This window comes from Gobius niger (assembly GCF_951799975.1).
Source record: "Gobius niger genome assembly, contig: SCAFFOLD_77, whole genome shotgun sequence".
In the NCBI taxonomy this organism is placed as follows: Eukaryota; Metazoa; Chordata; class Actinopteri; order Gobiiformes; family Gobiidae; genus Gobius; species Gobius niger.
The window spans coordinates 39,231-63,961 of NW_027639241.1; the positions used below are offsets into that span (position 1 = coordinate 39,231).

Below are 24,731 nucleotides of genomic sequence, written 5' to 3' on the forward strand. Positions count from 1 at the left end.
CTGACCTGTGAGTACGGCTCTTACGGCTCTGACCTGTGAGTACGGCTCTTACGTCTCTGACCTGTGAGTACGACTCTTACGTCTCTGACCTGTGAGTATGGCTCTGACCTGTGAGTACGGCTCTTACGGCTCTGACCTGTGAGTACGTCTCTGACCTGTGAGTACGGCTCTTACGTCTCTGACCTGTGAGTACGACTCTTACGTCTCTGACCTGTGAGTACGGCTCTTACGGCTCTGACCTGCGAGTACGTCTCTTATGTCTCTGACCTGTGAGTACGGCTCTTATGTCTCTGACCTGTGAGTACGGCTCTTACGGCTCTGACCTGTGAGTACGGCTCTTATGTCTCTGACCTGTGAGTACGGCTCTGACCTGTGAGTACGGCTCTTACGGCTCTGACCTGTGAGTACGGCTCTTACGTCTCTGACCTGTGAGTACGTCTCTTATGTCTCTGACCTGTGAGTACGGCTCTGACCTGTGAGTACGGCTCTTATGGCTCTGACCTGTGAGTACGGCTCTGACCTGTGAGTACGACTCTTACGTCTCTGACCTGTGAGTACGGCTCTGACCTGTGAGTACGGCTCTTATGTCTCTGACCTGTGAGTACGGCTCTGACCTGTGAGTACGGCTCTTACGTCTCTGACCTGTGAGTACGACTCTGACCTGTGAGTACGGCTCTTATGTCTCTGACCTGTGAGTACGGCTCTTATGTCTCTGACCTGTGAGTACGGCTCTTATGTCTCTGACCTGTGAGTACGACTCTGACCTGTGAGTACGGCTCTTACGTCTCTGACCTGTGAGTACGACTCTGACCTGTGAGTACGGCTCTGACCTGTGAGTACGGCTCTGACCTGTGAGTACGGCTCTTACGTCTCTGACCTGTGAGTACGGCTCTGACCTGTGAGTACGGCTCTTATGTCTCTGACCTGTGAGTACGGCTCTTATGTCTCTGACCTGTGAGTACGGCTCTTACGGCTCTGACCTGTGAGTACGACTCTTACGTCTCTGACCTGTGAGTACGGCTTTTATGACTCTGACCTGTGAGTACGACTCTTACGTCTCTGACCTGTGAGTACGGCTCTTATGTCTCTGACCTGTGAGTACGGCTCTGACCTGTGAGTACGGCTCTGACCTGTGAGTACGACTCTTACAGCTCTGACCTGTGAGTACGGCTCTTATGTCTCTGACCTGTGAGTACGGCTCTTATGTCTCTGACCTGTGAGTACGGCTCTGACCTGTGAGTACGGCTCTTATGTCTCTGACCTGTGAGTACGGCTCTTACGTCTCTGACCTGTGAGTACGGCTCTTACGGCTCTGACCTGCGAGTACGGCTCGTCGTCGGAGCTGGGGAAGTCGTATTGGTTCAGGTCTTTTGCGTTGAACAGAGGGTGATGAGCGCCCCCTGCTGACAGCGGCGTGGCCTTCTGCTTCTTCTCGTATTTCCTCTTCTGTCGGGGGGCGTCGCACTTCTCCGGCTGAAACACACAGGTTTCCCTTTTCATTAGTGACACGTTTATTATGGTCTGTGTGTGTGGGAGTTGTAGTCCTGTTCCTCAGATTTGTAGTCCTTGAGGTCTTTGTGGTCTGTGTGTGTGGGAGTTGTAGTCCTGTACCTTAGATTTGTAGTCCTTGAGGTCTTTGTGTGTGGGAGTTGTAGTCCTGTACCTCAGATTTGTAGTCATTGTGGTCTGTGTGTGTGGGAGTTGTAGTCCTGTACCTCAGATTTGAAGTCTTTGAGGTCTGTGTGTGTGTGGGAGTTGTAGTCCTGTTCCTCAGATTTGAAGTCTTTGAGGTCTGTGTGTGTGGGAGTTGTAGTCCTGTACCTCAGATTTGTAGTCCTTGAGGTCTTTGAGGTCTGTGTGTGTGGGAGTTGTAGTCCTGTACCTCAGATTTGTAGTCCTTGAGGTCTTTGTGGTCTGTGTGTGTGTGGGAGTTGTAGTCCTGTACCTCAGATTTGTAGTCCTTGAGGTCTGTCTGTGTGGGAGTTGTAGTCCTGTACCTCAGATTTGTAGTCCTTGAGGTCTGTCTGTGTGGGAGTTGTAGTCCTGTACCTCAGATTTGTAGTCCTTGAGGTCTGTCTGTGTGGGAGTTGTCGTCCTGTACCTCAGATTTGTAGTCCTTGAGGTCTTTGTGGTCTGTGTGTGTGGGAGTTGTAGTCCTGTACCTTAGATTTGTAGTCCTTGAGGTCTGTCTGTGTGGGCGTTGTAGTCCTGTACCTCAGATTTGTAGTCCTTGAGGTCTTTGTGGTCTGTGTGTGTGGGAGTTGTAGTCCTGTACCTTAGATTTGTAATCCTTGTGGTCTGTGTGGTCTGTGCGTGTGGGAGTTGTAGTCCTGTACCTTAGATTTGTAGTCCTTGAGGTCTCCGTGGTCCTGGTGCCTGTACTGGTTGGTGAGGGGGACCAGGGGGATGATCTGGGGCCGGATCAGGGCGCGCTCTGCCAGGACCTCGGCCATCACCTCGCCGCCGAAGTCTCCCATGGTGTTCCTGCGGGAGAACAGCAGAGGTGAGGAACAGCAGAGGTGAGGAACAGCAGAGGTGAGGAACAGCGGAGGTGAGGAGCAGCAGAGGTGAGTAACAGCAGAGGTGAGGAACAGCAGAGGTGAGTGACAGCAGAGGTGAGTAACAGCAGAGGTGAGGAACAGCAGAGGTGAGTAACAGCAGAGGTGAGGAACAGCAGAGGAACAGCGGAGGTGAGTGAACGAGGCGCTGGACGATGGAGGGACCCACCTCTTCTCGCAGATCTCCAGCGTCAGGTGAAGCAGCTCCCTCTTGCTCTTTTCCCGCCGTTTGATCATCTCCAAAATGGTGACCGCTCGGCTCAGGTCGCGCCGCAGTTTCAACATCTTCTCATAAGACGCCTCGTCGTTCTTACGGTTCTGTAGAAACGGAGAATGTAACGTTAGCAAAACATTAGGTCGAGTTGTGTTTGTCTGTATTTTTTAAGACCTTTTTAAGAGCACAGAATCTCAAAAATAAGACCTGTTTTTGAACGCGCGATATATGAATGGGCTGTAAAGAAAATCACTGTCACAAAAATCAAACTTGTTTTTGATTTCACAGTGGGACGTACATTTAAACAACCATTCAAGTTTGAACAAACTTATCCCATAATAAGAATATTGAGATTGAATAATTACTCACAATTATCGACTGAATGAAAGAAAACAACAGATATTTAGTTTGTGTATTTAAAATGCTTTGTAATACTTGAGCTGGTAGAACATTCACCGTTTCTAAAAATAAAAGCAGCTTTTCCACAACACAAAACACTGTCAACTTTACAACTCATTCATTATCATTATTATTATTAGGGAGGAATCTAGTCTCGGTTTGATGTTTTCTAAACTTGTTTGTCAGATGTTTTGATGAACAAAGTGAGAAACGTGTTTCTAAAGTCACAGGACTTTCTCTTTCCTTCTGTCCCTGAGCAGAGGAGCGTTCGCTTTGTGTTTCCCAACATTTGGACAAACTTTATTGTGAATGATGCCGTTCATGACCTTGAGTTTGATATTTACAGTGAAGGATTATCTCCACGTTGTTTCATATCGGACGTGTCTTTCCCCCGACAGCAGCGTTACGGATCCATCACCTCGGTCATGTTCTGGATCCTAAACTCTGCTGACTTCAGTGGTTTGTTTGGGTGGATAAAGCTCTGAAGGAGAGTCCTTCTGCCTCGCTCCACTATCGCTGAGTTTACGCTGTCTGTGGCGGCGGCACCGGGCGGCTCCTCATCGCTGCTTCTGTCACTTTATTTGTCGACTTTTTAAACTAAATTGTGCGCAAATAATTGGGTCGTTGAATGTTAATTTTTAAGACTAGTTTACCCTGGATTTAAGACCAAATAGGCCCAATTTTAGACTTTTTCAGCCTTTTTAAGACCCCACAGACACCCTGAGTTTGGTTTCTTACCTTCCTGGTCTGCATCTTCTCGGTGCGGCGCCTGAAGGCCACGTAGGGGTCGTTGGTGGAGGATCCGTCCCGTTTCTCCTGCTTCACGGTGGGGATGAGGGACTGTGCTTTGCTGCTGCGCCGCTTCCTGCTCCAGTACTCGAACACCTCCTTGATCAGCTCGTCGTCCTCCTTCAGCAGCAGCTTGGCCTCGGGCAGACTCACCAGCTGCAGACACGGAAACCATCACACTGAAACATCTGCAGATACTTCAGACTCGTGTGTGTGTGAGATGCTTTCAGCTCTTTACCGCCCTCCTCTGGTGTGGTTCTTACCTGTTGTCCTCATGTGTGTGTGAGATACTTTCAGCTCTTTACCGCCCTCCTCTGGTGTGGTTCTTACCTGTTGTCCTCATGTGTGTGTGAGATGCTTTCAGCTCTTTACCGCCCTCCTCTGGTGTGGTTCTCACCTGTTGTCCTCATGTGTGTGAGATGCTTTCAGCTCTTTACCGCCCTCCTCTGGTGTGGTTCTTACCTGTTGTCCTCATGTGTGTGTGAGATACTTTCAGCTCTTTACCGCCCTCCTCTGGTGTGGTTCTTACCTGTTGTCCTCATGTGTGTGTGAGATGCTTTCAGCTCTTTACCGCCCTCCTCTGGTGTGGTTCTTACCTGTTGTCCTCATGTGTGTGTGAGATACTTTCAGCTCTTTACCGCCCTCCTCTGGTGTGGTTCTTACCTGTTGTCCTCATGTGTGTGTGAGATACTTTCAGCTCTTTACCGCCCTCCTCTGGTGTGGTTCTTACCTGTTGTCCTCATGTGTGTGAGATGCTTTCAGCTCTTTACCGCCCTCCTCTGGTGTGGTTCTTACCTGTTGTCCTCATGTGTGTGTGAGATACTTTCAGCTCTTTACCGCCCTCCTCTGGTGTGGTTCTTACCTGTTGTCCTCATGTGTGTGTGAGATGCTTTCAGCTCTTTACCGCCCTCCTCTGGTGTGGTTCTGACCTGTTGTCCTCATGTGTGTTTGAGATACTTTCAGCTCTTTACCGCCCTCCTCTGGTGTGGTTCTTACCTGTTGTCCTCGTGTGTGTGTGAGATGCTTTCAGCTCTTTACCGCCCTCCTCTGGTGTGGTTCTCACCTGTTGTCCGCTGCCCTTCTCCAGGCGGTCGATCATCTCCTCGAACTGCAGCAGACTGATCTCCATCTTCTTCTTCAGCTTCAGCACGAAGGCCTCGTCGTCCGCGTCCAGGTCGTAGTCGGGCTGCTCCGTGTCCAGGCTGAACGCTGTGGAGAAACAGGTGTGAGGTCAGAAAACAAAACAAAACTATAAAACGCCGTCTGTGTTTACGTGACTGAGGACACGCGTGAAGACCAGACAGGCACACATGAACTCGTCTAAGCTCAGGTAAGAACATGTCTCAGTGTGGGAAAACGGTGGCCTGTTCCTTTAACCTCTTAACTCCCACCTGAACGGATCCCATTTTCTCCAGTTTGGCTTTACCCTAATCAAAAACTTCTTGGGGAAAAAGCACCAAAATAGCCACAAAATATGAGAAGAAAACAAGGATGTAAACGCGACAAAAACGCGACAAAAATGTGACAAAAATTCAACCAAAAAGTGACAAAAATTTAACCAAAAAGTGACAAAAATTCAACCAAAAAATGACAAAAATTCAACCGAAAAATGACAAAAAATCAACCAAAAAGTGACAAAAACTCAACCAAAAAGTGACAAAAATTCAACCTAAAAGTGACAAAAATTCAACCAAAATGTGACAAAAATTCAACAAAAATGTGACAAAAACTCAACCTAAAAGTGACAAAAATTCAACCAAAAAGTGACAAAAATTCAACCAAAAAGTGACAAAAATTCAACCAAAAAGTGACAAAAATTCAAGCAAAAAGTGACAAAAATTCAACCTAAAAGTGACAAAAATTCAAGCAAAAAGTGACAAAAATTCAAGCAAAAAATGACAAAAAATAAACAAAAAGTGACAAAAATTCAAGCAAAAAGTGACAAAAATTCAAGCAAAAAGTGACAAAAATTAAACCAAAAAATGACAAAAATTCAACAAAAAAGTGACAAAAATTCAACCAAAAAGTGACAAAAATTCAACCAAAAAGTGACAAAAATTCAACCTAAAAGTGACAAAAATTCAACCAAAAATTAAACAAAAATTCAACCAAAAAGTGACAAAAATTCAACCAAAAAGTGACAAAAAATTAACTAAAATGTGACAAAAATTAAACAAAAAATAACAAAAATTCAACCAAGAAGTGACAAAAATTCAAAAGTGACAAAAATTCAACCAAAAAATGACAAAAAATTAACAAAAATGTGACAAAAATTCAACAAAAAATAACAAAAATTCAACCAAGAAGTGACAAAAATTCAACAAAAATTCTACCTAAAAGTGACAAAAACTCAAAAAACAAAAAGATGACACAAAACAGCAACAACGCGAGGAAAAAGATCAGTTTAGTGTCTCGATGGACGAGCCCATGGGGAAATGAAATAAAGGCAGTATCAATCTAATACTAGTACATTACACACTCAAACATCATCACAAAGCTTCAGTTACTTCAGTCCAGTTTGTCACGGTGATCAGAAAACCCTCTGTTACTTTAGCTGCTCGTTCAGCTCAGTGTTCATGTATGTGTAGATGAGCCGTGGGTCCAGCGAGTCGTAGTAGTATTTGCAGTAGTAGTAGTAGTATTTGCAGTAGTACTCACGCTGCAGGTGGATGAGCTGCTTGGGCATCCTGAACTCTCCCGGGTACAGCGAGTCGTAGTAGTATTTGCAGTAGTAGTATTTGCAGTAGTAGTACTCACGCTGCAGGTGGATGAGCTGCTTGGGCATCCTGAACTCCCCCGGGTACAGCGAGTCGTAGTAGTATTTGCAGTAGTAGTAGTAGTATTTGCAGTAGTACTCACGCTGCAGGTGGATGAGCTGCTTGGGCATCCTGAACTCCCCCGGGTACAGCGAGTCGTAGTAGTATTTGCAGTAGTAGTAGTAGTATTTGCAGTAGTACTCACGCTGCAGGTGGATGAGCTGCTTGGGCATCCTGAACTCTCCCGGGTACAGCGAGTCGTAGTAGGGGATGTTGCTCTCGGCCTCGGGGACGGGGATGACCATGTTGTCCCTCTTCTCTCCGTAAACCTGCTGTGCAGAGATCGCCCTCTGCAGGTGGTGCTCCTGTATGACACAAACATCAGGTTTACTCCAGGGCCGTGTTCGTACGAGCTGCACACGGCACTGAGACCAACACGGCTTTACCAACACACGGACACATGTGGCACCTTCAGCCACTGGACCTTCTCCACTCGGATCCGCCTCAGGGACGTCATCAGGAAAAACCACCACCGAAAACTACCGATCCAGTGCTTTTCTATCCGATACGATCCTGACCGATACCCAGAGACTTCCTCACAGGCTGCTGCTTTTGGAACAAGAGCATTTCTTTATGTGCGAGATCATGAAAGTAAATGGTCTCAGCTTACACAGCACGTGGCCCCCCTTAGGCCCAAAGCGCTTACATCACGGAGAATTACAGAATTTAACACCACGAGCCCCTAAAGACGACTCACATTTCATATTAAATAATGTTTCAAATAATGCTTCAAATAATGCTTCATGTATAAATGACACGACTTAGAGCAGAAACAGGAAACCTTATGGAAGTGGAGGGGGGGTCCGACTTCACTTATGTGGCCTTAGATACTATACTACATAAAGCACAATATTTATTATTCCAAATGAATGGACTAGAGTTCACACTTTGTGAAGAGTTCACCCCAGAATCAAACAAAGAATCGGGCCCACCTCTGGCCCACCTCTGGCCCACCTCTGGCCCACCTCTGGAGCAGGTCTTCAAACACACGCTTTAAAGAGGGGGTGTTCTGCTTTCTTCAGTCCCATAGCACCAGTCTATATCACACTACAATGATGACAAACCTTCTGTTGGTCTGTAAATGCAGTAAATCAGAATAACTGCCTTGTATAAAATGTCTCTCTCAAAATGGCTGTAGTGAATGTCTTGAAATAGGCCTCTGTCTCTTTAAGAACCTCTGAGCCTTTAGACACGCCCCCTCCACACGCTGTCTGTGGCATCAGTGGGGAGGGGGTTCTGCTGAGGAGCAGTGGTCGGTTACTCGGCTCGGAGGCGTCTCCAGGAGGTGGGGGCGTTCCTAGGAGGACTCAGGCAAACCTATCCCTAAAATGGCCGCCATCAGAGTTTTTACAGATTACTCAGAAATACGTGAATGTGCCAAGGCAACACTTCAGCCATGTTTTTAATGAGGGAGTGACAGAATAACATGATGGAAAGCTTGAAAAAGTCCATTTTGCAGAATACCCCCCCTTTAAGACTTAAGGCCCAGGTGATGACACCTGCCAGTGTCAGACACTGGAGGAGAGGACGGTGAAGTGTCTTGCCCAAGGACACGACGACAGTGTGCACCTGCAGGAGCTGGGATTCGAACTAGGGATGCACCGATACCTATACCAGTATCGGGCCGATACCACAGGCTTGTACTCATACTCGTACTCATTCATGAGGTCCCGATACCAGAAACCGATACCATTTGACGTGCGGCCAGCGCAGCTACGAGGCGCAGCCACGAGGCGCAGCTCTCAGCTGAGGAGAGAAGAAGAACATACAGGCTAACGATGCTAACTCGCTGCAGCGTCTGCAGTGTTTACAACATACAGGCTAACGATGCTAACTCGCTGCAGCGTCTGCAGTGTTTACAACATACAGGCTAACGATGCTAACTCGCTGCAGCGTCTGCAGTGTTTACAACATACAGGCTAACGATGCTAACTCGCTGCAGCGTCTGCAGTGTTTACAACATAAAGGCTAACGATGCTAACTCGCTGCAGTGTCTGCAGTGTTTACAACATACAGGCTAACGATGCTAACTCGCTGCAGCGTCTGCAGTGTTTACAACATACAGGCTAACGATGCTAACTCACTGCAGCGCCTGCAGTGTTTACAACATACAGGCTAACGATGCTAACTCGCTGCAGTGTCTGCAGTGTTTACAACATACAGGCTAACGATGCTAACTCACTGCAGCGCCTGCAGTGTTTACAACATACAGGCTAACGTTGCTAACTCACTGCAGCGCCTGCAGTGTTTACAACATACAGGCTAACGATGCTAACTCGCGGCTAACAGTTTTGGCCATTCTGACGCCGTTTTAAGCCCAGGGGTTTATTCATCTGAAAAACTAACCCAGCGACTAAAAAGTCCTCAGAAAATCCAAAGTAAAGACATACAGCATGTTTATATTGAGGGAAAATGAGCTGCAGCAGAACAATGGAAACGCTGTAGCTTCTCGCTAAGTTACTACAAACACACAGAGCTTTATTTATTTATTTTTGCAAGGACATGCATATTATGCATAACAGCTCAACTGTAAAATATGCCAGATTAGCCAAAAGGCTAGAAGACTAGCTGAAGTAAAGGAGAAAAGAGACCATTTAAGTAACATCTCAATACTACTCATCCATCCATCCATTTTCTTCCTCTTTATCCGGGGCCGGGTCGCGGGGGCAGCGTCTCAGCAGAGATGCCCAGACCTCCCGATCCACACACACCTCCTCCAGCTGTTCTGACCCCGAGGCCACACCTCCTCCAGCTGTTCTGACCCCGAGGCCACACCTCCTCCAGCTGTTCTGACCCCGAGGCCACACCTCCTCCAGCTGTTCTGACCCCGAGGCCACACCTCCTCCAGCTGTTCTGACCCCGAGGCCACACCAGGCCAGCTCGGAGACATAGTCCCACCACCGTGTCCTGGGTCCACGAGGCCTTTTCCCACTAGGACATGCCTGGAACACCACGACCAGGAGGTATCCGGAACAGATGCCCGAGCCACCTCAGCTGCTCCTTTCCACGTGAAGGAGCAGCGACTCTACTCCGAGCTCCTCCCCTCTCAATACTATTGTTAAATAAAAACACATCCATGAATAAAGCTCAGGCATTGGGAGCTTTAGGACATGGGCTTTTCTGTCTATGATGGACAGAGACATAAAAATAAAAAATTATATTGAATGAAAATAAAATAAATAACAAATGGCATCAGCACAATTCTAATATAACTGCTCTTAATGTGTCGCCGACTTTACTTAAGGAAATGTACAGGAGTAAATTAACTCATTACAAACCAATCTGCTGTGAGAAAAGTGAGAACGTTGAATCAAAGTACTCGTACTCGTATCGGTTTTAGAAAAAGTGGTATCGGTGCATCCCTAGAAAATGTTACTCGAGTACAGTGAGTAACTGTTCAAGTTATTTCTACTCAACAGATACTTCATGATAACTTCACTCCAGTAGAAGTAAAAGTACTGAATGATAAAACAGCCTGAAATACACGATTTCATCAAAGTCACTCAGTGCCTGCGCTCAGTTCACCTCCAGCATCATCAACTTTGGATCCCGCGTGGCGTGTTTACATGCATGAGCCCCACGTGTTGGTAAATGTTCATGAACACGTCACGCCGGCTCGTCCTGGGCTGATCCATCCGTCGTCTCACCTCTCCTGTTGCCCGATGTACATGTTTTAGTGGGGGGGGAGACCGGAGTTCCACAAAGACCTGATCCAGGCGGGAATCGAACCCAGGACCACTGACGTTTCATTTCACTAAAACAACCTTTCAATTAAAAACACATCAAAGTCATTTCTAAAACATTCTGTGGAAAACCCGCGACCCCCACTTTGGGAACCCCTGCTCTGCACTTCCATGTGGAGATCACGGTTCACAGACTCCTCTAAAGCTCCAGTGGGATATTTTTATCTTTATTATTATCATTATTATTACTGTTATTATTATGTTTATGTTTAAGTGTGGAGCTGGCGGGTCAGAGTTCACAGACTCCTCTAAAGCTCCAGTGGGATATTATTATCATTATTATTATTATTATTATCATCATTATTACTGTTATTATTATTATGTTTAAATGGGGAGCTTCCGGGTCAGAGTTCACAGACTCCTCTAAAGCTCCAGTGGGATATCTTTATCTTTATTATTATTATTGTTTATGTTTAAGTGTGGGGCTCGCAGGTCAGAGTTCACAGACTCCTCTAAAGCTCCAGTGGGATATCTTAATCTTTATTATTATTATTGTTTATGTTTAAGTGTGGAGCTGGTGGGTCAGAGTTCACAGACTCCTCTAAAGCTCCAGTGGGATATCTTAATCTTTATTATTATTATTGTTTATGTTTAAGTGTGGAGCTGGCGGGTCAGAGTTCACAGACTCCTCTAAAGCTCCAGTGGGATATCTTAATCTTTATTATTGTTATTGTTTATGTTTAAGTGTGGGGCTGGCGGGTCAGAGTTCACAGACTCCTCTAAAGCTCCAGTGGGATATCTTTATCTTTATTATTGTTATTGTTTATGTTTAAGTGTGGGGCTGGCGGGTCAGAGTTCACAGACTCCTCTAAAGCTCCAGTGGGATATCTTAATCTTTATTATTATTATTGTTTATGTTTAAGTGTGGGGCTGGCGGGTCAGAGTTCACAGACTCCTCTAAAGCTCCAGTGGGATATCTTAATCTTTATTATTGTTATTGTTTATGTTTAAGTGTGGGGCTCGCGGGTCAGAGTTCACAGACTCCTCTAAAGCTCCAGTGGGATATCTTTATCTTTATTATTGTTATTGTTTATGTTTAAGTGTGGGGCTGGCGGGTCAGAGTTCACAGACTCCTCTAAAGCTCCAGTGGGATATCTTTATCTTTATTATTGTTATTGTTTATGTTTAAGTGTGTGGGGCTGGCGGGTCGGCGGCTCGCAGCAGTTATCTGAGGCCGAGTGTAAACGCTGTGCCCTGGTTCCCACGTCTCGTCACAGCTCCAGGAATAGAAGCAAATGTCAACATCCATCACAACACAGAGGGAGAGGAGGGGAGAGAGAGAGAGAGGAGGGGAGGGAGGAGGGAGAGGAGAGAGAGGAGAGAGGGGAGAGAGGAGAGAGAGGAGGGGAGAGAGAGGAGAGAGAGGAGGGGAGGGAGAGGAGAGAGAGAGGAGAGGAGAGAGAGGAGGAGAGAGAGGAGAGAGAGGAGGAGAGAGAGGAGAGAGAGGAGGAGAGAGAGGAGAGAGAGGAGGGAGAGAGGGGAGAGAGAGGAGGGGAGAGGAGAGAGAGGGGAGAGGGAGGAGAGAGAGGAGGGAGAGAGGAGAGAGAGGAGAGAGAGGAGAGAGAGAGGAGGGGAGAGAGGAGGGAGAGGGGAGAGAGAGGAGAGAGGAGAGAGAGAGGAGAGAGAGAGGAGGGAGAGGGGAGAGAGAGGAGGGGAGAGAGGAGAGAGAGGAGAGAGAGGAGGGAGAGGGGAGAGAGAGGGGAGAGAGAGGAGAGAGAGAGGAGGGAGAGGGGAGAGAGAGGGGAGAGAGGAGAGAGAGAGGAGGGAGAGGGGAGAGAGAGGGGAGAGAGGAGAGAGAGAGGAGGGAGAGGGGAGAGAGAGGAGAGAGAGAGGAGGGGAGAGAGGAGAGAGAGGGGAGAGAGAGGAGAGAGAGAGGAGGGAGAGGGGAGAGAGGGGAGAGAGAGAGGAGAGGAGAGGAGGGAGAGGAGGGGAGAGAGGAGGGGAGAGGAGAGAGAGGAGAGAGAGGGAGAGGAGGGGAGAGAGGGAGAGGAGAGAGAGAGGAGAGGAGAGAGGAGAGGAGAGAGGAGGGGAGAGAGAGGAGGAGAGAGAGGAGAGAGAGGAGGGAGAGAGGGGAGAGAGAGGAGGGGAGAGGAGAGAGAGGGGAGAGGGAGGAGAGAGAGGAGGGAGAGAGGAGAGAGAGGAGAGAGAGGAGAGAGAGAGGAGGGGAGAGAGGAGGGAGAGGGGAGAGAGAGGAGAGAGGAGAGAGAGAGGAGAGAGAGAGGAGGGAGAGGGGAGAGAGAGGAGGGGAGAGAGGAGAGAGAGGGGAGAGAGAGGAGGGGAGAGAGGAGAGAGAGGGGAGAGAGAGGAGAGAGAGAGGAGGGAGAGGGGAGAGAGAGGGGAGAGAGAGGAGAGAGAGAGGAGGGAGAGGGGAGAGAGAGGGGAGAGAGGAGAGAGAGAGGAGGGAGAGGGGAGAGAGAGGAGAGAGAGAGGAGGGGAGAGAGGAGAGAGAGGGGAGAGAGAGGAGAGAGAGAGGAGGGAGAGGGGAGAGAGGGGAGAGAGGAGAGAGAGAGGAGGGAGAGGGGAGAGAGAGGAGAGAGAGAGGAGGGAGAGGGGAGAGAGGGGAGAGAGGAGAGAGAGAGGAGGGAGAGGAGGGAGAGGAGGGAGAGGGGAGAGAAAGAGGAGAGAGGAGAGAGAGGGGAGAGAGGAGAGGGAGAGGGGAGAGAGAGGGGAGAGAGGAGAGAGAGAGGAGGGAGAGGGGAGAGAGAGGGGAGAGAGGAGGGAGAGGGGAGAGAGAGGAGAGAGAGGAGGGAGAGGGGAGAGAAAGAGGAGAGAGGAGAGAGAGGAGAGAGAGAGGAGGGGAGAGAGGAGAGGGAGGAGAGAGAGGAGACAGAGAGGAGGGAGAGGGGAGAGAGAGGGGAGAGAGGAGAGAGAGAGGAGGGGAGAGAGGGGAGAGGAGGGAGAGGGGAGAGAGAGGAGAGAGAGGAGAGAGGAGAGAGAGGGGAGAGAGGAGAGAGAGAGGAGGGGAGAGAGGGGAGAGGAGGGAGAGGGGAGAGGGGAGAGAAAGAGGAGAGAGGAGAGAGAGGGGAGAGAGAGGAGGAGAGAGGAGAGGAGGGGAGAGAAAGAGGAGAGAGGAGAGAGAGGGGAGAGAGAGGAGGAGAGAGGAGGAGAGAGGAGAGGAGAGAGGAGGAGAGAGAAAGAGGAGAGAGGAGGAGAGGGAGAGGAGAGGCGAGAGAGGAGGGAGAGGAGAGAGGAGGGGGGGAGAGAGGAGGAGAGAGGAGGAGAGAGGAGAGGAGGGGAGAGAAAGAGGAGAGAGGAGGAGAGGGAGAGGAGGGGAGAGAGGAGAGAGGATTAGAGAGGAGGAGAGAGGAGAGGAGGAGAGAGGAGGAGAGAGGAGAGAGAGGAGGGGAGAGAGGAGAGAGAGGAGGGGAGAGAAAGAGGAGAGAGGAGGAGAGGGAGAGGAGAGGCGAGAGAGGAGGGAGAGGAGAGAGGAGGGAGAGAGGAGGGGAGAGAGGAGGGGAGAGAGGAGGGAGAGGAGGGGAGAGAGAGGAGGAGAGAGGAGAGGAGGGGAGAGAAAGAGGAGAGAGGAGGGAGAGGAGAGAGAGGAGGGAGAGGAGGGAGAGAGGAGAGGAGAGAGAGGGGAGAGAGGAGAGAGAGGAGAGGAGGGAGAGGAGAGAGAGGAGAGGCGAGAGAGGAGGAGAGAGGAGGGGGGAGAGAGAGGAGAGAGAGGGGAGAGAGGAGAGAGAGAGGAGAGAGAGGAAGAGAGAGAGGAGAGGAGGGAGAGGAGAGAGAGAGAGGGGAGGGGAGAGAGGAGAGAGAGGAAAGGAGCAGGATGAAGAGGCTGAAGATGGAGAGAAAAAGGGGAGACAGAGGCGGTGAGAGAAAGGAGGAACGGGGAGAGAGGGAGGAGGAGAGAAGGTGCTGCAGCAACAAAGTGAGAGGGACCAGGACCACAGGCTGGAGCTTCACACATGTAAACAGAGACACGTGCTGCGGTTCAGTCTCCGCCACAGCTGAGGAATGTGCTGACGAAGCCGCTTTCACTTCAGCACCAGACGTAAACACAGCGACGAGACAGAACCAGAGGAGAACAGGAGAACAGACCAGAGAGGAGAACCAGAGAGGAGAACAGACCAGAGAGGAGAACAGACCAGAGAGACAGAACCAGAGAGACAGAACCAGAGGAGAACAGAGAACAGACCAGAGAGAGACAGAACCAGAGGAGAACAGAGAACAGACCAGAGAGACAGAACCAGAGGAGAACAGACCAGAGAGAGACGGAACCAGAGGAGAACAGACTGGAGAGACAGAACCAGAGGAGAACAGACAAGAGAGACAGAACCAGAGGAGAACAGACCAGAGAGACAGAACCAGAGGAGAACAGACCAGAGAGAGACGGAACCAGAGGAGAACAGACTGGAGAGACAGAACCAGAGGAGAACAGACAAGAGAGACAGAACCAGAGGAGAACAGACCAGAGAGGAGAACCAGAGGAGAACAGACCAGAGAGAGACAGAACCAGAGAGGAGAACCAGAGGAGAACAGACCAGAGGAGAACAGACCAGAGAGACAGAACCAGAGAGGAGAACCAGAGGAGAACAGACCAGAGGAGAACAGACCAGAGGAGAACAGACCAGAGAGACAGAACCAGAGAGGAGAACCAGAGGAGAACAGACCAGAGAGGAGAACAGACCAGAGAGACAGAACCAGAGAGGAGAACAGACCAGAGAGAGACAGAACCAGAGAGGAGAACAGACCAGAGAGACAGAACCAGAGAGGAGAACAGACCAGAGAGAGACAGAACCAGAGAGGAGAACAGACCAGAGAGAGACAGAACCAGAGAGACAGAACCAGAGAGGAGAACAGACCAGAGAGACAGAACCAGAGAGAGACAGAACCAGAGAGGAGAACCAGAGGAGAACAGACCAGAGAGACAGAACCAGAGAGGAGAACCAGAGGAGAACAGACCAGAGAGGAGAACAGACCAGAGAGACAGAACCAGAGAGGAGAACAGACCAGAGAGAGACAGAACCAGAGAGGAGAACAGACCAGAGAGACAGAACCAGAGGAGAACAGACCAGAGAGACAGAACCAGAGAGGAGAACAGACCAGAGAGGAGAACCAGAGGAGAACAGAGAACAGACCAGAGAGACAGAACCAGAGAGAGAGAACCAGAGGAGAACAGGAGAACAGACCAGAGAGACAGAACCAGAGAGAGAGAACCAGAGGAGAACAGGAGAACAGACCAGAGAGACAGAACCAGAGAGGAGAACAGGAGAACAGACCAGAGAGACAGAACCAGAGAGGAGAACAGACCAGAGAGACAGAACCAGAGAGAGAGAACCAGAGGAGAACAGGAGAACAGACCAGAGAGAGACAGAACCAGAGAGGAGAACAGACCAGAGAGACAGAACCAGAGAGGAGAACAGACCAGAGAGACAGAACCAGAGAGAGAGAACCAGAGGAGAACAGGAGAACAGACCAGAGAGACAGAACCAGAGAGGAGAACAGACCAGAGAGAGACAGAACCAGAGGAGAACAGACCAGAGAGAGACAGAACCAGAGAGGAGAACAGACCAGAGAGACAGAACCAGAGAGACAGAACCAGAGAGGAGAACAGACCAGAGAGACAGAACCAGAGAGGAGAACAGACCAGAGAGACAGAACCAGAGAGGAGAACAGAGACAGACCAGAGAGGAGAACCAGAGAGACAGAACCAGAGAGGAGAACCAGAGAGACAGAACCAGAGAGGAGAACAGACCAGAGAGACAGAACCAGAGAGGAGAACAGACCAGAGAGACAGAACCAGAGAGACAGAACCAGAGGAGAACAGAGAACAGACCAGAGAGACAGAACCAGAGGAGAACTTTTTACACTAGTTTTAACACTGTCAGTGCCAAATATCATGACACACTCCAAACTCACTCCATTAATCAGATTTGAAATGTTTCGCAGCTTAAATGATCAGAAACGCTGATTCCATTTGCAGAAGTTGGTCCTGAGTTGTTGTTGCCTGAGTTTGACGGTCTGGAAACTCCTGTACTTTTTTAGATGAACTTAGCCTCTTATAGATTCAGATTCACTGCCAGTTTGAATCCAATTTAATTATCTTTAACGGCATTTAGGGTCTCGCACAGTTGATGCCCCGCAGTCTGGAGTCTTATTGTGATTCCGATAACTGGCTGTTTATCGGAGCATTTAGGTTTGCAGTGTTGAGGTACAACGAGATTTCCAGCAGAAAGTTAAATACAAGTGCTGCTCATTCTTCTTTATGAATAATAACTAATAATAATAGAGACACAGACCGGGTTTATTTACAATGTTCAAACACTGCACGGACACTTTTTATGTAAATCAAAACTATAAATATTAGCAGTCAGTGATTTACCGACTGCACCACTTCAGACTAAACCTGTAAATCCAATTCTGTCCTTGATAAACTAAGTATTTGATAGTTGCAGTACATTAATGCATCTGTAGCTGAAACAGGTTAAAGGTACAGCGTTAGCAGGGATGGGGAGAATACGAGAAGGCCAGAGCTAGGGCTGCTCGATTATAGAAAAAATAATAATCACGATTATTTTAGTAATAATTGAAATCACGATTATTCAAACGATTATTCGTGGCCTTAAAAAAACTTTTTTTTATTTATTCATTTTTACAATTATTTAAAAAAAAACAACTATGGACGACATTTTCTTTGGACAATAGCATTTTTTTTTTTAAGATGCTCACGTTTCTAAACTAGTCCTATAGGGACACCTGCCCCCTGCTGGCCAGCCCTCACACCTGCCCCCTGCTGGCCAGCCCTCACACCTGTCCAACAGAGCCGCGCGGCCTGATGACATCATCACACAGCGCTAATGTTTTTATGTCAAACCAAAGCATGAGCCTCTAGCGCGTGAAATGCGAAGGGAACAGAAACAATCATCTCAGCAGCATGAAGTAATCAGAGTTTGTTTGAGCTCCGCTGATGCTCCTGAAGAAGAGTTTTAGACTTTTCTACTAAACAAAACCAGTGCCTGAGCAAACGATCGAGGCTTCTGAACAGCTGTTCTCCTTCAACACAAGGTGAGCTCTTGACAGTGGCGTTATCTCATGAGTTTGGTATAAACAATATTAGTACAATATTATTTACAGTTCTGTTACTGCGCTGGTGTTTCAGCTGATCAGACGCGTCACACAAACCGCGCAGGACGAGCGGGAGGGCATCCTTAGTAATCGTTTGTTCTCGATTATGCTATTTTTGTGATCGTCCAGTGTAATAATCGAAATCGTAATCGAATTTCGATTAATTGCACAGCCCTAGCCAGAGCTAAACTTTTCCCCGGCTGTTTCGATCTTTTCTTTCTTATTAATGTTATGATAATGACACTGAATTTGGGAAACACTGTCCTGTCACTGATCTACGAAACTGATTATTCTGTTTAAAAAAGATAAAAAGAGAAGTTTTGGCCCAAACAAACATTTCTAGCCGTCACAACGGAAATGTTCAAGCAAATTAACTACGTGGACATGTCATGCTTTGAGCGGGAAACCTCCAAAATTAAATTGCACAAATTAGGATTCTTATTTTATCTTCCATCTAGGGCTAACGATTATTTTGTAGTCGATTCATCTATTGATTATTTTTAATCGCTTGGCTGTGAATGGTGTAGGACCGTGTTTTTCAACCACTGTGCCGGGGCACACTAGTGTGCCGTGAGATATTGTGCCTTGGGAAATTATCCAATTTCACCTAGTTGGTCCAAAAAAAAAAATTGTTTTGAAAATAAATTGATTAATAATGTGCCGTTGTGGAGTCTCAGTGCTGTCTAGTGATCAGCAGAGTAACCATGTAATACTCTTCCATATCAGTAATGGCAGCAGGAAACCAATTTCTTTGAGACAAGAGAATTATTCATGCATGAATGTGACAGGTGGCTGTGACTGTGGCAGTGGCTAGCGAGACTATACGATGGTCCGATTCAGCACTTTGATCAGAATGACTTTATATTGAGAATATGGGCTATAAAGTTACATTTTTTTTACATTTTATGCTGGTGGCGCCTCGGGATTTTTTCAATGGAAAAAAATGTGCCTTGGCTCAAAAAAGGTTGAAAAACACTGGTGTAGGAAAATGTTATTTTTACTATTTTTTTAATCACATATATCTTAAAAAACCCTTAACTCCCACCTGAGCCGGGCACATTTTCTCCAGCTTTACCCCAATCCAAAAGCTTCTGGAAAAAAGGTGTGAAAATAGCGACAAAACTGAGACGAAAACAAGGATGAAAATGTGAAATAGGTGAGAAAACATTGATGAAAAATGTACAAAAAATTGACAAAACAATGAGAGAAATGGATAAAAATTTGACAAAAAAGTGAGAAAAATTTGACAAAAAATTGAGAAAAAATGGACGAAAAAAATAAAAAAAAACGGACGAAAAACTGACTCAAGAAAATTTGACAAAAATGAGACTGCCCAACAAAAAAAGTGATGAAAATAAAATCTGATGTGAGAAAAAAGATCAATTTAGTTTTGTAGGTCTTAGCTTTCAAATGAGGCGTTACACTGGCCTACAGGATTTGGGTAAAGCTGCTTGAAGATGTGTTGATGGAGTAAACTAAAGGGAAATGTTTGTTGGAGGCTCGATTCATGACATTTACAATGAACAAAATGTACACAGACCCGAACTATACAAACAAAGTAGGATTTCATCAAAAATACTACATTTTTATGTCATTTTTACTCCATTTGAGCGTGTGTGAACCAGAAAACGATCAATCGATACTAAAATAGTTGTCGAGTATTTCAATAATCGATTAGTCGTTTCAGCCCTACTTCCATCGCTCAATAAACATTTAGTTGAAGACAATGCAACAAGGTCTGCGTTGTCCTGTTTGCACGACACACTCGAAAAGAAAACACTACAACCACAAAAAGTCAGGCGCCCCAGCCTTAATGATTATCCTTCACAACATTAAATTTACTTGTATTATACAACATATTGAAATACGGCTCAGCTTTAACCTTTTTGTAAATCAGAAATGCCCCTGGTTTGGAAACACTGTTCTAGAGATCCATAAAAGAACTCTATGATGTGAAAATCTGTTTCCATAAGGACTTTATGGGTCTAAATGCTGTTATTAGTATAGAATTTCATATTTCAGTCTTCTCTCCGATATCAAAATGTGCACTGCCAACTATAAAGGCACTTTAAACTAAAAGTGCACATGAATCAGAAACATAACAGATGAAGGAGCGCGTAAAAAGCCATTCAACTCTAATATAAACACTGGGAGAAGCTAATATGTCTGGGAACAGATCAAAACACTGCAACACAACACCACACCAGCCCTCCGTGGGCCCGGCTCCGCACGTGCCAGTGGGACAACAAGGAAACGGGAAAATGATCAACATAAACCAGAAAACATCAGACCAACAACGAACCGTCAGGGCTCCATACAAACACAGCCGCGGTTGTGATGCTAACGGTGCTAACGATGCTAATATGTCAGAAAAGTGTGTGTCAACTAAATAAAACAGTCAGGGATAAACACACGGGTCAGTCCACGGGCCTCACGCTCTGAATATCAGAGTAGTGTAATGTTTTAGGCTGACAATATAAAGGTAGAGCTGTGTTGTTTACATTAGTGACAGCGGCACTCATGCTACACGGAGCTAAAGCTAACGCTCTCCCCGGGAACATTAAAACCAACACCCGGGGCCTTAACGGCACCGTGTGGAGGAGTCAGCGGGACGATAACTTATTACTGGGTTTATTAATATGTTGCATTAAAGTAAAATCCAACAAGAAGACATGATTAGTAAAACCGGAGCGCGGTTTGTTGTGATGCTAACGATGCTAACGTGACAGAGCGCCAACTTTAACCGTCACCCACAAACTTAAACTGCCATAATCAGCCCGGTGCTTTATACAGTCACCGCGAGCAGAACGTGTTTGTTTTCATCTAACTGGGGTCAAAACGTGTTGACAATAGTGACAGCGGCACTGATGCTACACGGAGCTAAAGCTAACGTTCTCCCCCGGGAACGTTACAACCAACCCCCGGGGTCATAACGGCACCGTGTGGAGGAGTCAGCGGGAAGACACGTTATTACTGGGTTTATTAATATGTTGCATTAAAAGTAAGCCCCAGCATGAAGCCATTGCTCATTGAATTAACCCGGAGCGGGGTTTGTTGTGATGCTAACGATGCTAACATGACAGAACGTAAACCGTCACCGTAAACAGACATTAACGGCCACACGAGATCAGCCCGGTGCTTTACACGGTAAACGTGAGTAGACGTGAGTGTTTTGAGGTGACTGTGGTTAAAGCGTGACGGGGAAACGTGTTGTTGACGTTAGCAGCACAAGCTAACGCTGCTACCCCGCACAGCGCCCCCTGCCGGCGCTGCTGGAACTGCACCGTCCTCACGCAGAACAAACAAAATGTCGGCGCGGCCTCGGTCACATGACCCCTTTGTACTCGCGGAGCCGCTCCAGCCGCAAATACACGACTCAAACCCAGATGTTTCACCCCAAACAGACGCGCCGTGGCCCGCTGTGAGGTCACCGGGACCCGCGGCTCTCCCGGAGCCGTTTAACGGACAGATCCGTCGTGTAACGTCCCAGAAAACCGTCCGCCATTTTGTGAAAGCTGGCGCAGAAAAAAAGAGGGACGCCTCTGTCATGCAGAAATAAAATATCCACCAAACGCAGCGCGTGAACAGTGATAATCCTACCGATTCCTCCTCCTTCTCCATCCCCGTGGGCATCTGCGGCACGGCCCGGTTGATAGATGCATATTCGTGCAGATCCGGTAGATCCTCGCAGCGGAAGACGGGTAGTGGCTTGGAAGCGTCCAGCGCCCGCGCCCGAAACGACAATTTACTCATTTTTCACAATTCCAGATGCGATATAAAAATCTCCGTTCTCCCGGTGTCCAGAGCGGAGCAGAGTGGAGCTTTCATGGATGTGTCTGTGTAGGTCAGTGACTGTTCGGCTGTGGTAGTGTTTAGGGCGTCGCCTCGCAGCAGAAGGCCGGTGTCGTCGCTTCTCTGTCGGACTGTGTTTTTGTGACGCGACGCGGCGCGCCGCTTCAGTGCGCCATGCGCAACATGGCGGACATTTAACAGAGAAACATAGGACGCTCTGCGACTGCGCCGCGATCCGTCAGCCAGGGCCGCGGCGCTGAGAGCAGGGCCAGGGGAAGGCACGGAGGGGCCAGTGTGGGGGGGTCACATCATTACACTAAATATGAAACTAATCAATCAGCTAACTCAGCAATAATACAGATCATTTACACTAAATATTAAACTAATCAATCAGTTAACTCAGCAATAATACAGATCATTTACACTAAATATTAAACTAATCAATCAGCTAACTCAGCAATAATACAGATCATTTACACTAAATATGAAACTAATCAATCAGTTAACTCAGCAATAATACAGATCATTTACACTAAATATGAAACTAATCAATCAGTTAACTCAGCAATAATACAGATCATTTACACTAAATATGAAACTAATCAATCAGTTAACTCAGCAATAATACAGATCATTTACACTAAATATTTAACTAATCAATCAGTTAACTCAGCAATAATACAGATCATTTACACTAAATATGAAACTAATCAATCAGCTAACTCAGCAATAATACAGATAACTAACCTCTTAACCCTCACCTGAACACACTTTCTCCAGTTTGGCTTTACCCAAATCTAAACAACACCAAAGTGTCAAAATAGCGACAAAAATGAGACGAAAACGAGGATGAAACCACCACAAAAGAGCAACAAAAAAGCAATGGAAACAAAGTTTAAAAACGACAACGTGGCAACAACGTAAGGAAAAAGATCACTTCAGATCAGTTTTGTAGGTCTTAGCTTTCAAATGAGGCGTTACACTGGCCTAGAGGCTGGGATTAGATTGGAGTAAAGCTTAACTGGAGAAAATGCAGGTGGTCAAGGCGGGGGCTAAGAGGTTAAAGATAACATGGTAACACAAGCACACTGCTTTATTTGGGAAAGAACTTTTTATTATCCTGTAGATTTGTGGTGATAAAATAACTCCCCCAACTCTAAATGTCCCGGGGGCCAAACCCGGCCCTCCTGCACAGAACCTCTGGCCCCCAAGGTGAATTTGCTCACACACCTAAAGCCAAACAGCCACACAGCCAAAGTCAGAGGAAGATGAACCACTTTCTGCTTTGGTGGTTATTGTGTAAAAACAGTATAATATAAATACAAAATGCTGCTGTTTACATGTGTTTTTTAACCTCTTAACTCCCATCTGAACTGAGCACATTTTTGGCTTTACCCAAACCTAAAAGCTTCTTGAAAAGAAAGCATCAAAATGGCATCGAAACACAACAAAGTGACGAAAAAGCGACATAAACACAACAAAAGAATGACTAAAACAGGCCAGAAAAGCAACAATAAAACAACATTAAAGCTGCAAGCGGCATTTAGAGGCCCTCGCGGGCCGTGCCTCCTTTAGCGCCTCTATTGCCGCGTCTATGTAACCGTACCAAGGGCACCAGACTGCATTTTACTGTCCTGATGTGCCATTAATCTTTGTGAGTAAACATCTAAGCTACTTTTTAGCCTCTCCATGTGAATAATGGCTCCAGCCTGCAGAGGGCGCTAGCGCGCCCATAATCTTTATAATTTCATAATTAGCATCAGGCGGCCCTAACGGGCTGTACTTCCATGATCACTGTCCACAAGCTCCTGACAGGGGGCGCTAACGCGCTTCAATGTTATATAATGTGAGATTCATGTGTCAGCCCCATTACAATAACATGGGGGGCCCCGGGCGTCACCATGGCAACACCGTACAAAATATGACATGGGTCTCATTGGCTTTTTTGATCGGATTTGTGCCGAATTTCATTCATTTCCGTGAAACTCATTTTTATTGACCCTTATTTAACCTCTTACCCCCCGCCTCAACCACATGCATTCTGTCCTCTTCTCTATAGGCCTGGGTAACACCTCATTTGAAAGCTAAGACCCACAAAACTGATCTTTTTCCTCGCGTTGTTGCTGTGTTGTGTAACCTTATTTTGTTTGTGTTTTTTTTTTCATTTTGGTCACTTTTGTTGAGTTTTTGTCACATTTTTTCTGAATTTTTGTCTCTTTTTTGTTGATTTTTTTGTCACTTTTTTGCTGAATTTTTGTCACATTTTTTTTTTATTACTTTATTGTGCCATAAGTTTCATTTTTACAATTTACACAATTAGCGTGTCAGAATTAACACAATTTGTCACATTTTTGTTTTCTTGCTTTTTTCCCCAAGACTCTCTTTGATTCGGGTAAAGCCGAACTGGAGAAAATGGGATCCGATCAGGTGGGAGTTAAGAGGTTAAACCAGGATAGTCCCACTGAGATTAAGAATCCCTTTTTCAGGGAAGTCCCAGAGGGGAATCTATTGTACATGTTTTTAGTGGTAGGGGAACCCGGAGGAAAGCTACGCAGACACGGGGCGGACCGGCCAAATGTCCTGTATTCTGGAAGAGCACAGAGGGGCCACCAGTCCCGCCTCAACCGAGCTTTACCCAAATCTAAAAGCTTCCTGAAAATCAAAATAGACGAAAACAAATAAAGATGAAGAATGGCCGAGCGGCTCGTCCACACTGTGCTGGTGTCCTTGGGCAAGACACTTCCTCCTCTCCCCAGTGTCTGAGAGCGAGTCCTGCTTTAAAGCACTTTAGAAAAGAACATTTAGATTCAAACACTTCACTCAGGGGTTAATGTTCCGTCATGTGACAAAACAAAAACAAACAAACAGGTGTTTTAAAAGAGTTTTATTTAATAAATAAATCCAGACGCCGCCGAGGCTCCTGTGACGTCTGGATTCAAAACAAGAAGGAAAAATCACTGAACACAAAATAAAACAGTTACAAAGTGAAGCCGGTCTGAACACGAGACGCCGTCGACCCGACCACTGCTGCTGCAGGACTCGCCTCCAAATACTCAGACTGTACTATAGTACTACAATACTATAGTGCTATGATATTATAGAACTATGATACTATAGTACTACAATACTATAGTACTATAGTACTAAGTGTTCTCAGTGACATAATCTGCATACGGAGCCGTCTCGATGAGGATCAGGTTTTGCTACATTAAGTTTTCATGATAAAAGTTTGAAATAAAAGCTTTGGTTGAAACTTTCAGAGAAACTAAACCTCAGGAAAAAACTGAGATTGACTTTTACTCGAGAAACAGCTCCACAGAGCGAGACCTGCCAGAGGAGGACGATCCTCAGA

The 24,731-nt window shown here is 46.8% G+C and overlaps 1 protein-coding gene across 3 annotated transcripts in view; it reads right to left on the reverse strand.

Moving 5' to 3' along the window:
- Positions 1-21,541, reverse strand: part of LOC306982697 (enhancer of polycomb homolog 1-like) — a 35,850-nt gene extending 14,309 nt beyond the window's left edge. Inside the window, exons 1-7 of one of the 3 annotated variants that reach the window (XM_079583164.1) lie at positions 21,188-21,541; positions 6,922-7,081; positions 5,024-5,169; positions 3,910-4,116; positions 2,728-2,876; positions 2,337-2,484; positions 1,318-1,473 (exon numbers count right to left, since the gene is read on the reverse strand). In XM_079583164.1, the coding sequence (XP_079439290.1) occupies positions 1,318-1,473; positions 2,337-2,484; positions 2,728-2,876; positions 3,910-4,116; positions 5,024-5,169; positions 6,922-7,081; positions 21,188-21,340 (1,119 nt within the window). In that variant the 5' untranslated portion in view covers positions 21,341-21,541. Of the gene's footprint in view, positions 1-1,317; positions 1,474-2,336; positions 2,485-2,727; positions 2,877-3,909; positions 4,117-5,023; positions 5,170-6,618; positions 6,675-6,921; positions 7,082-21,187 lie in introns of those variants that run through there. The other 2 variants (XM_079583163.1, XM_079583165.1) reach the window with 2 other exon arrangements.
- Positions 21,542-24,731: the final 3,190 nt, after the last annotated feature.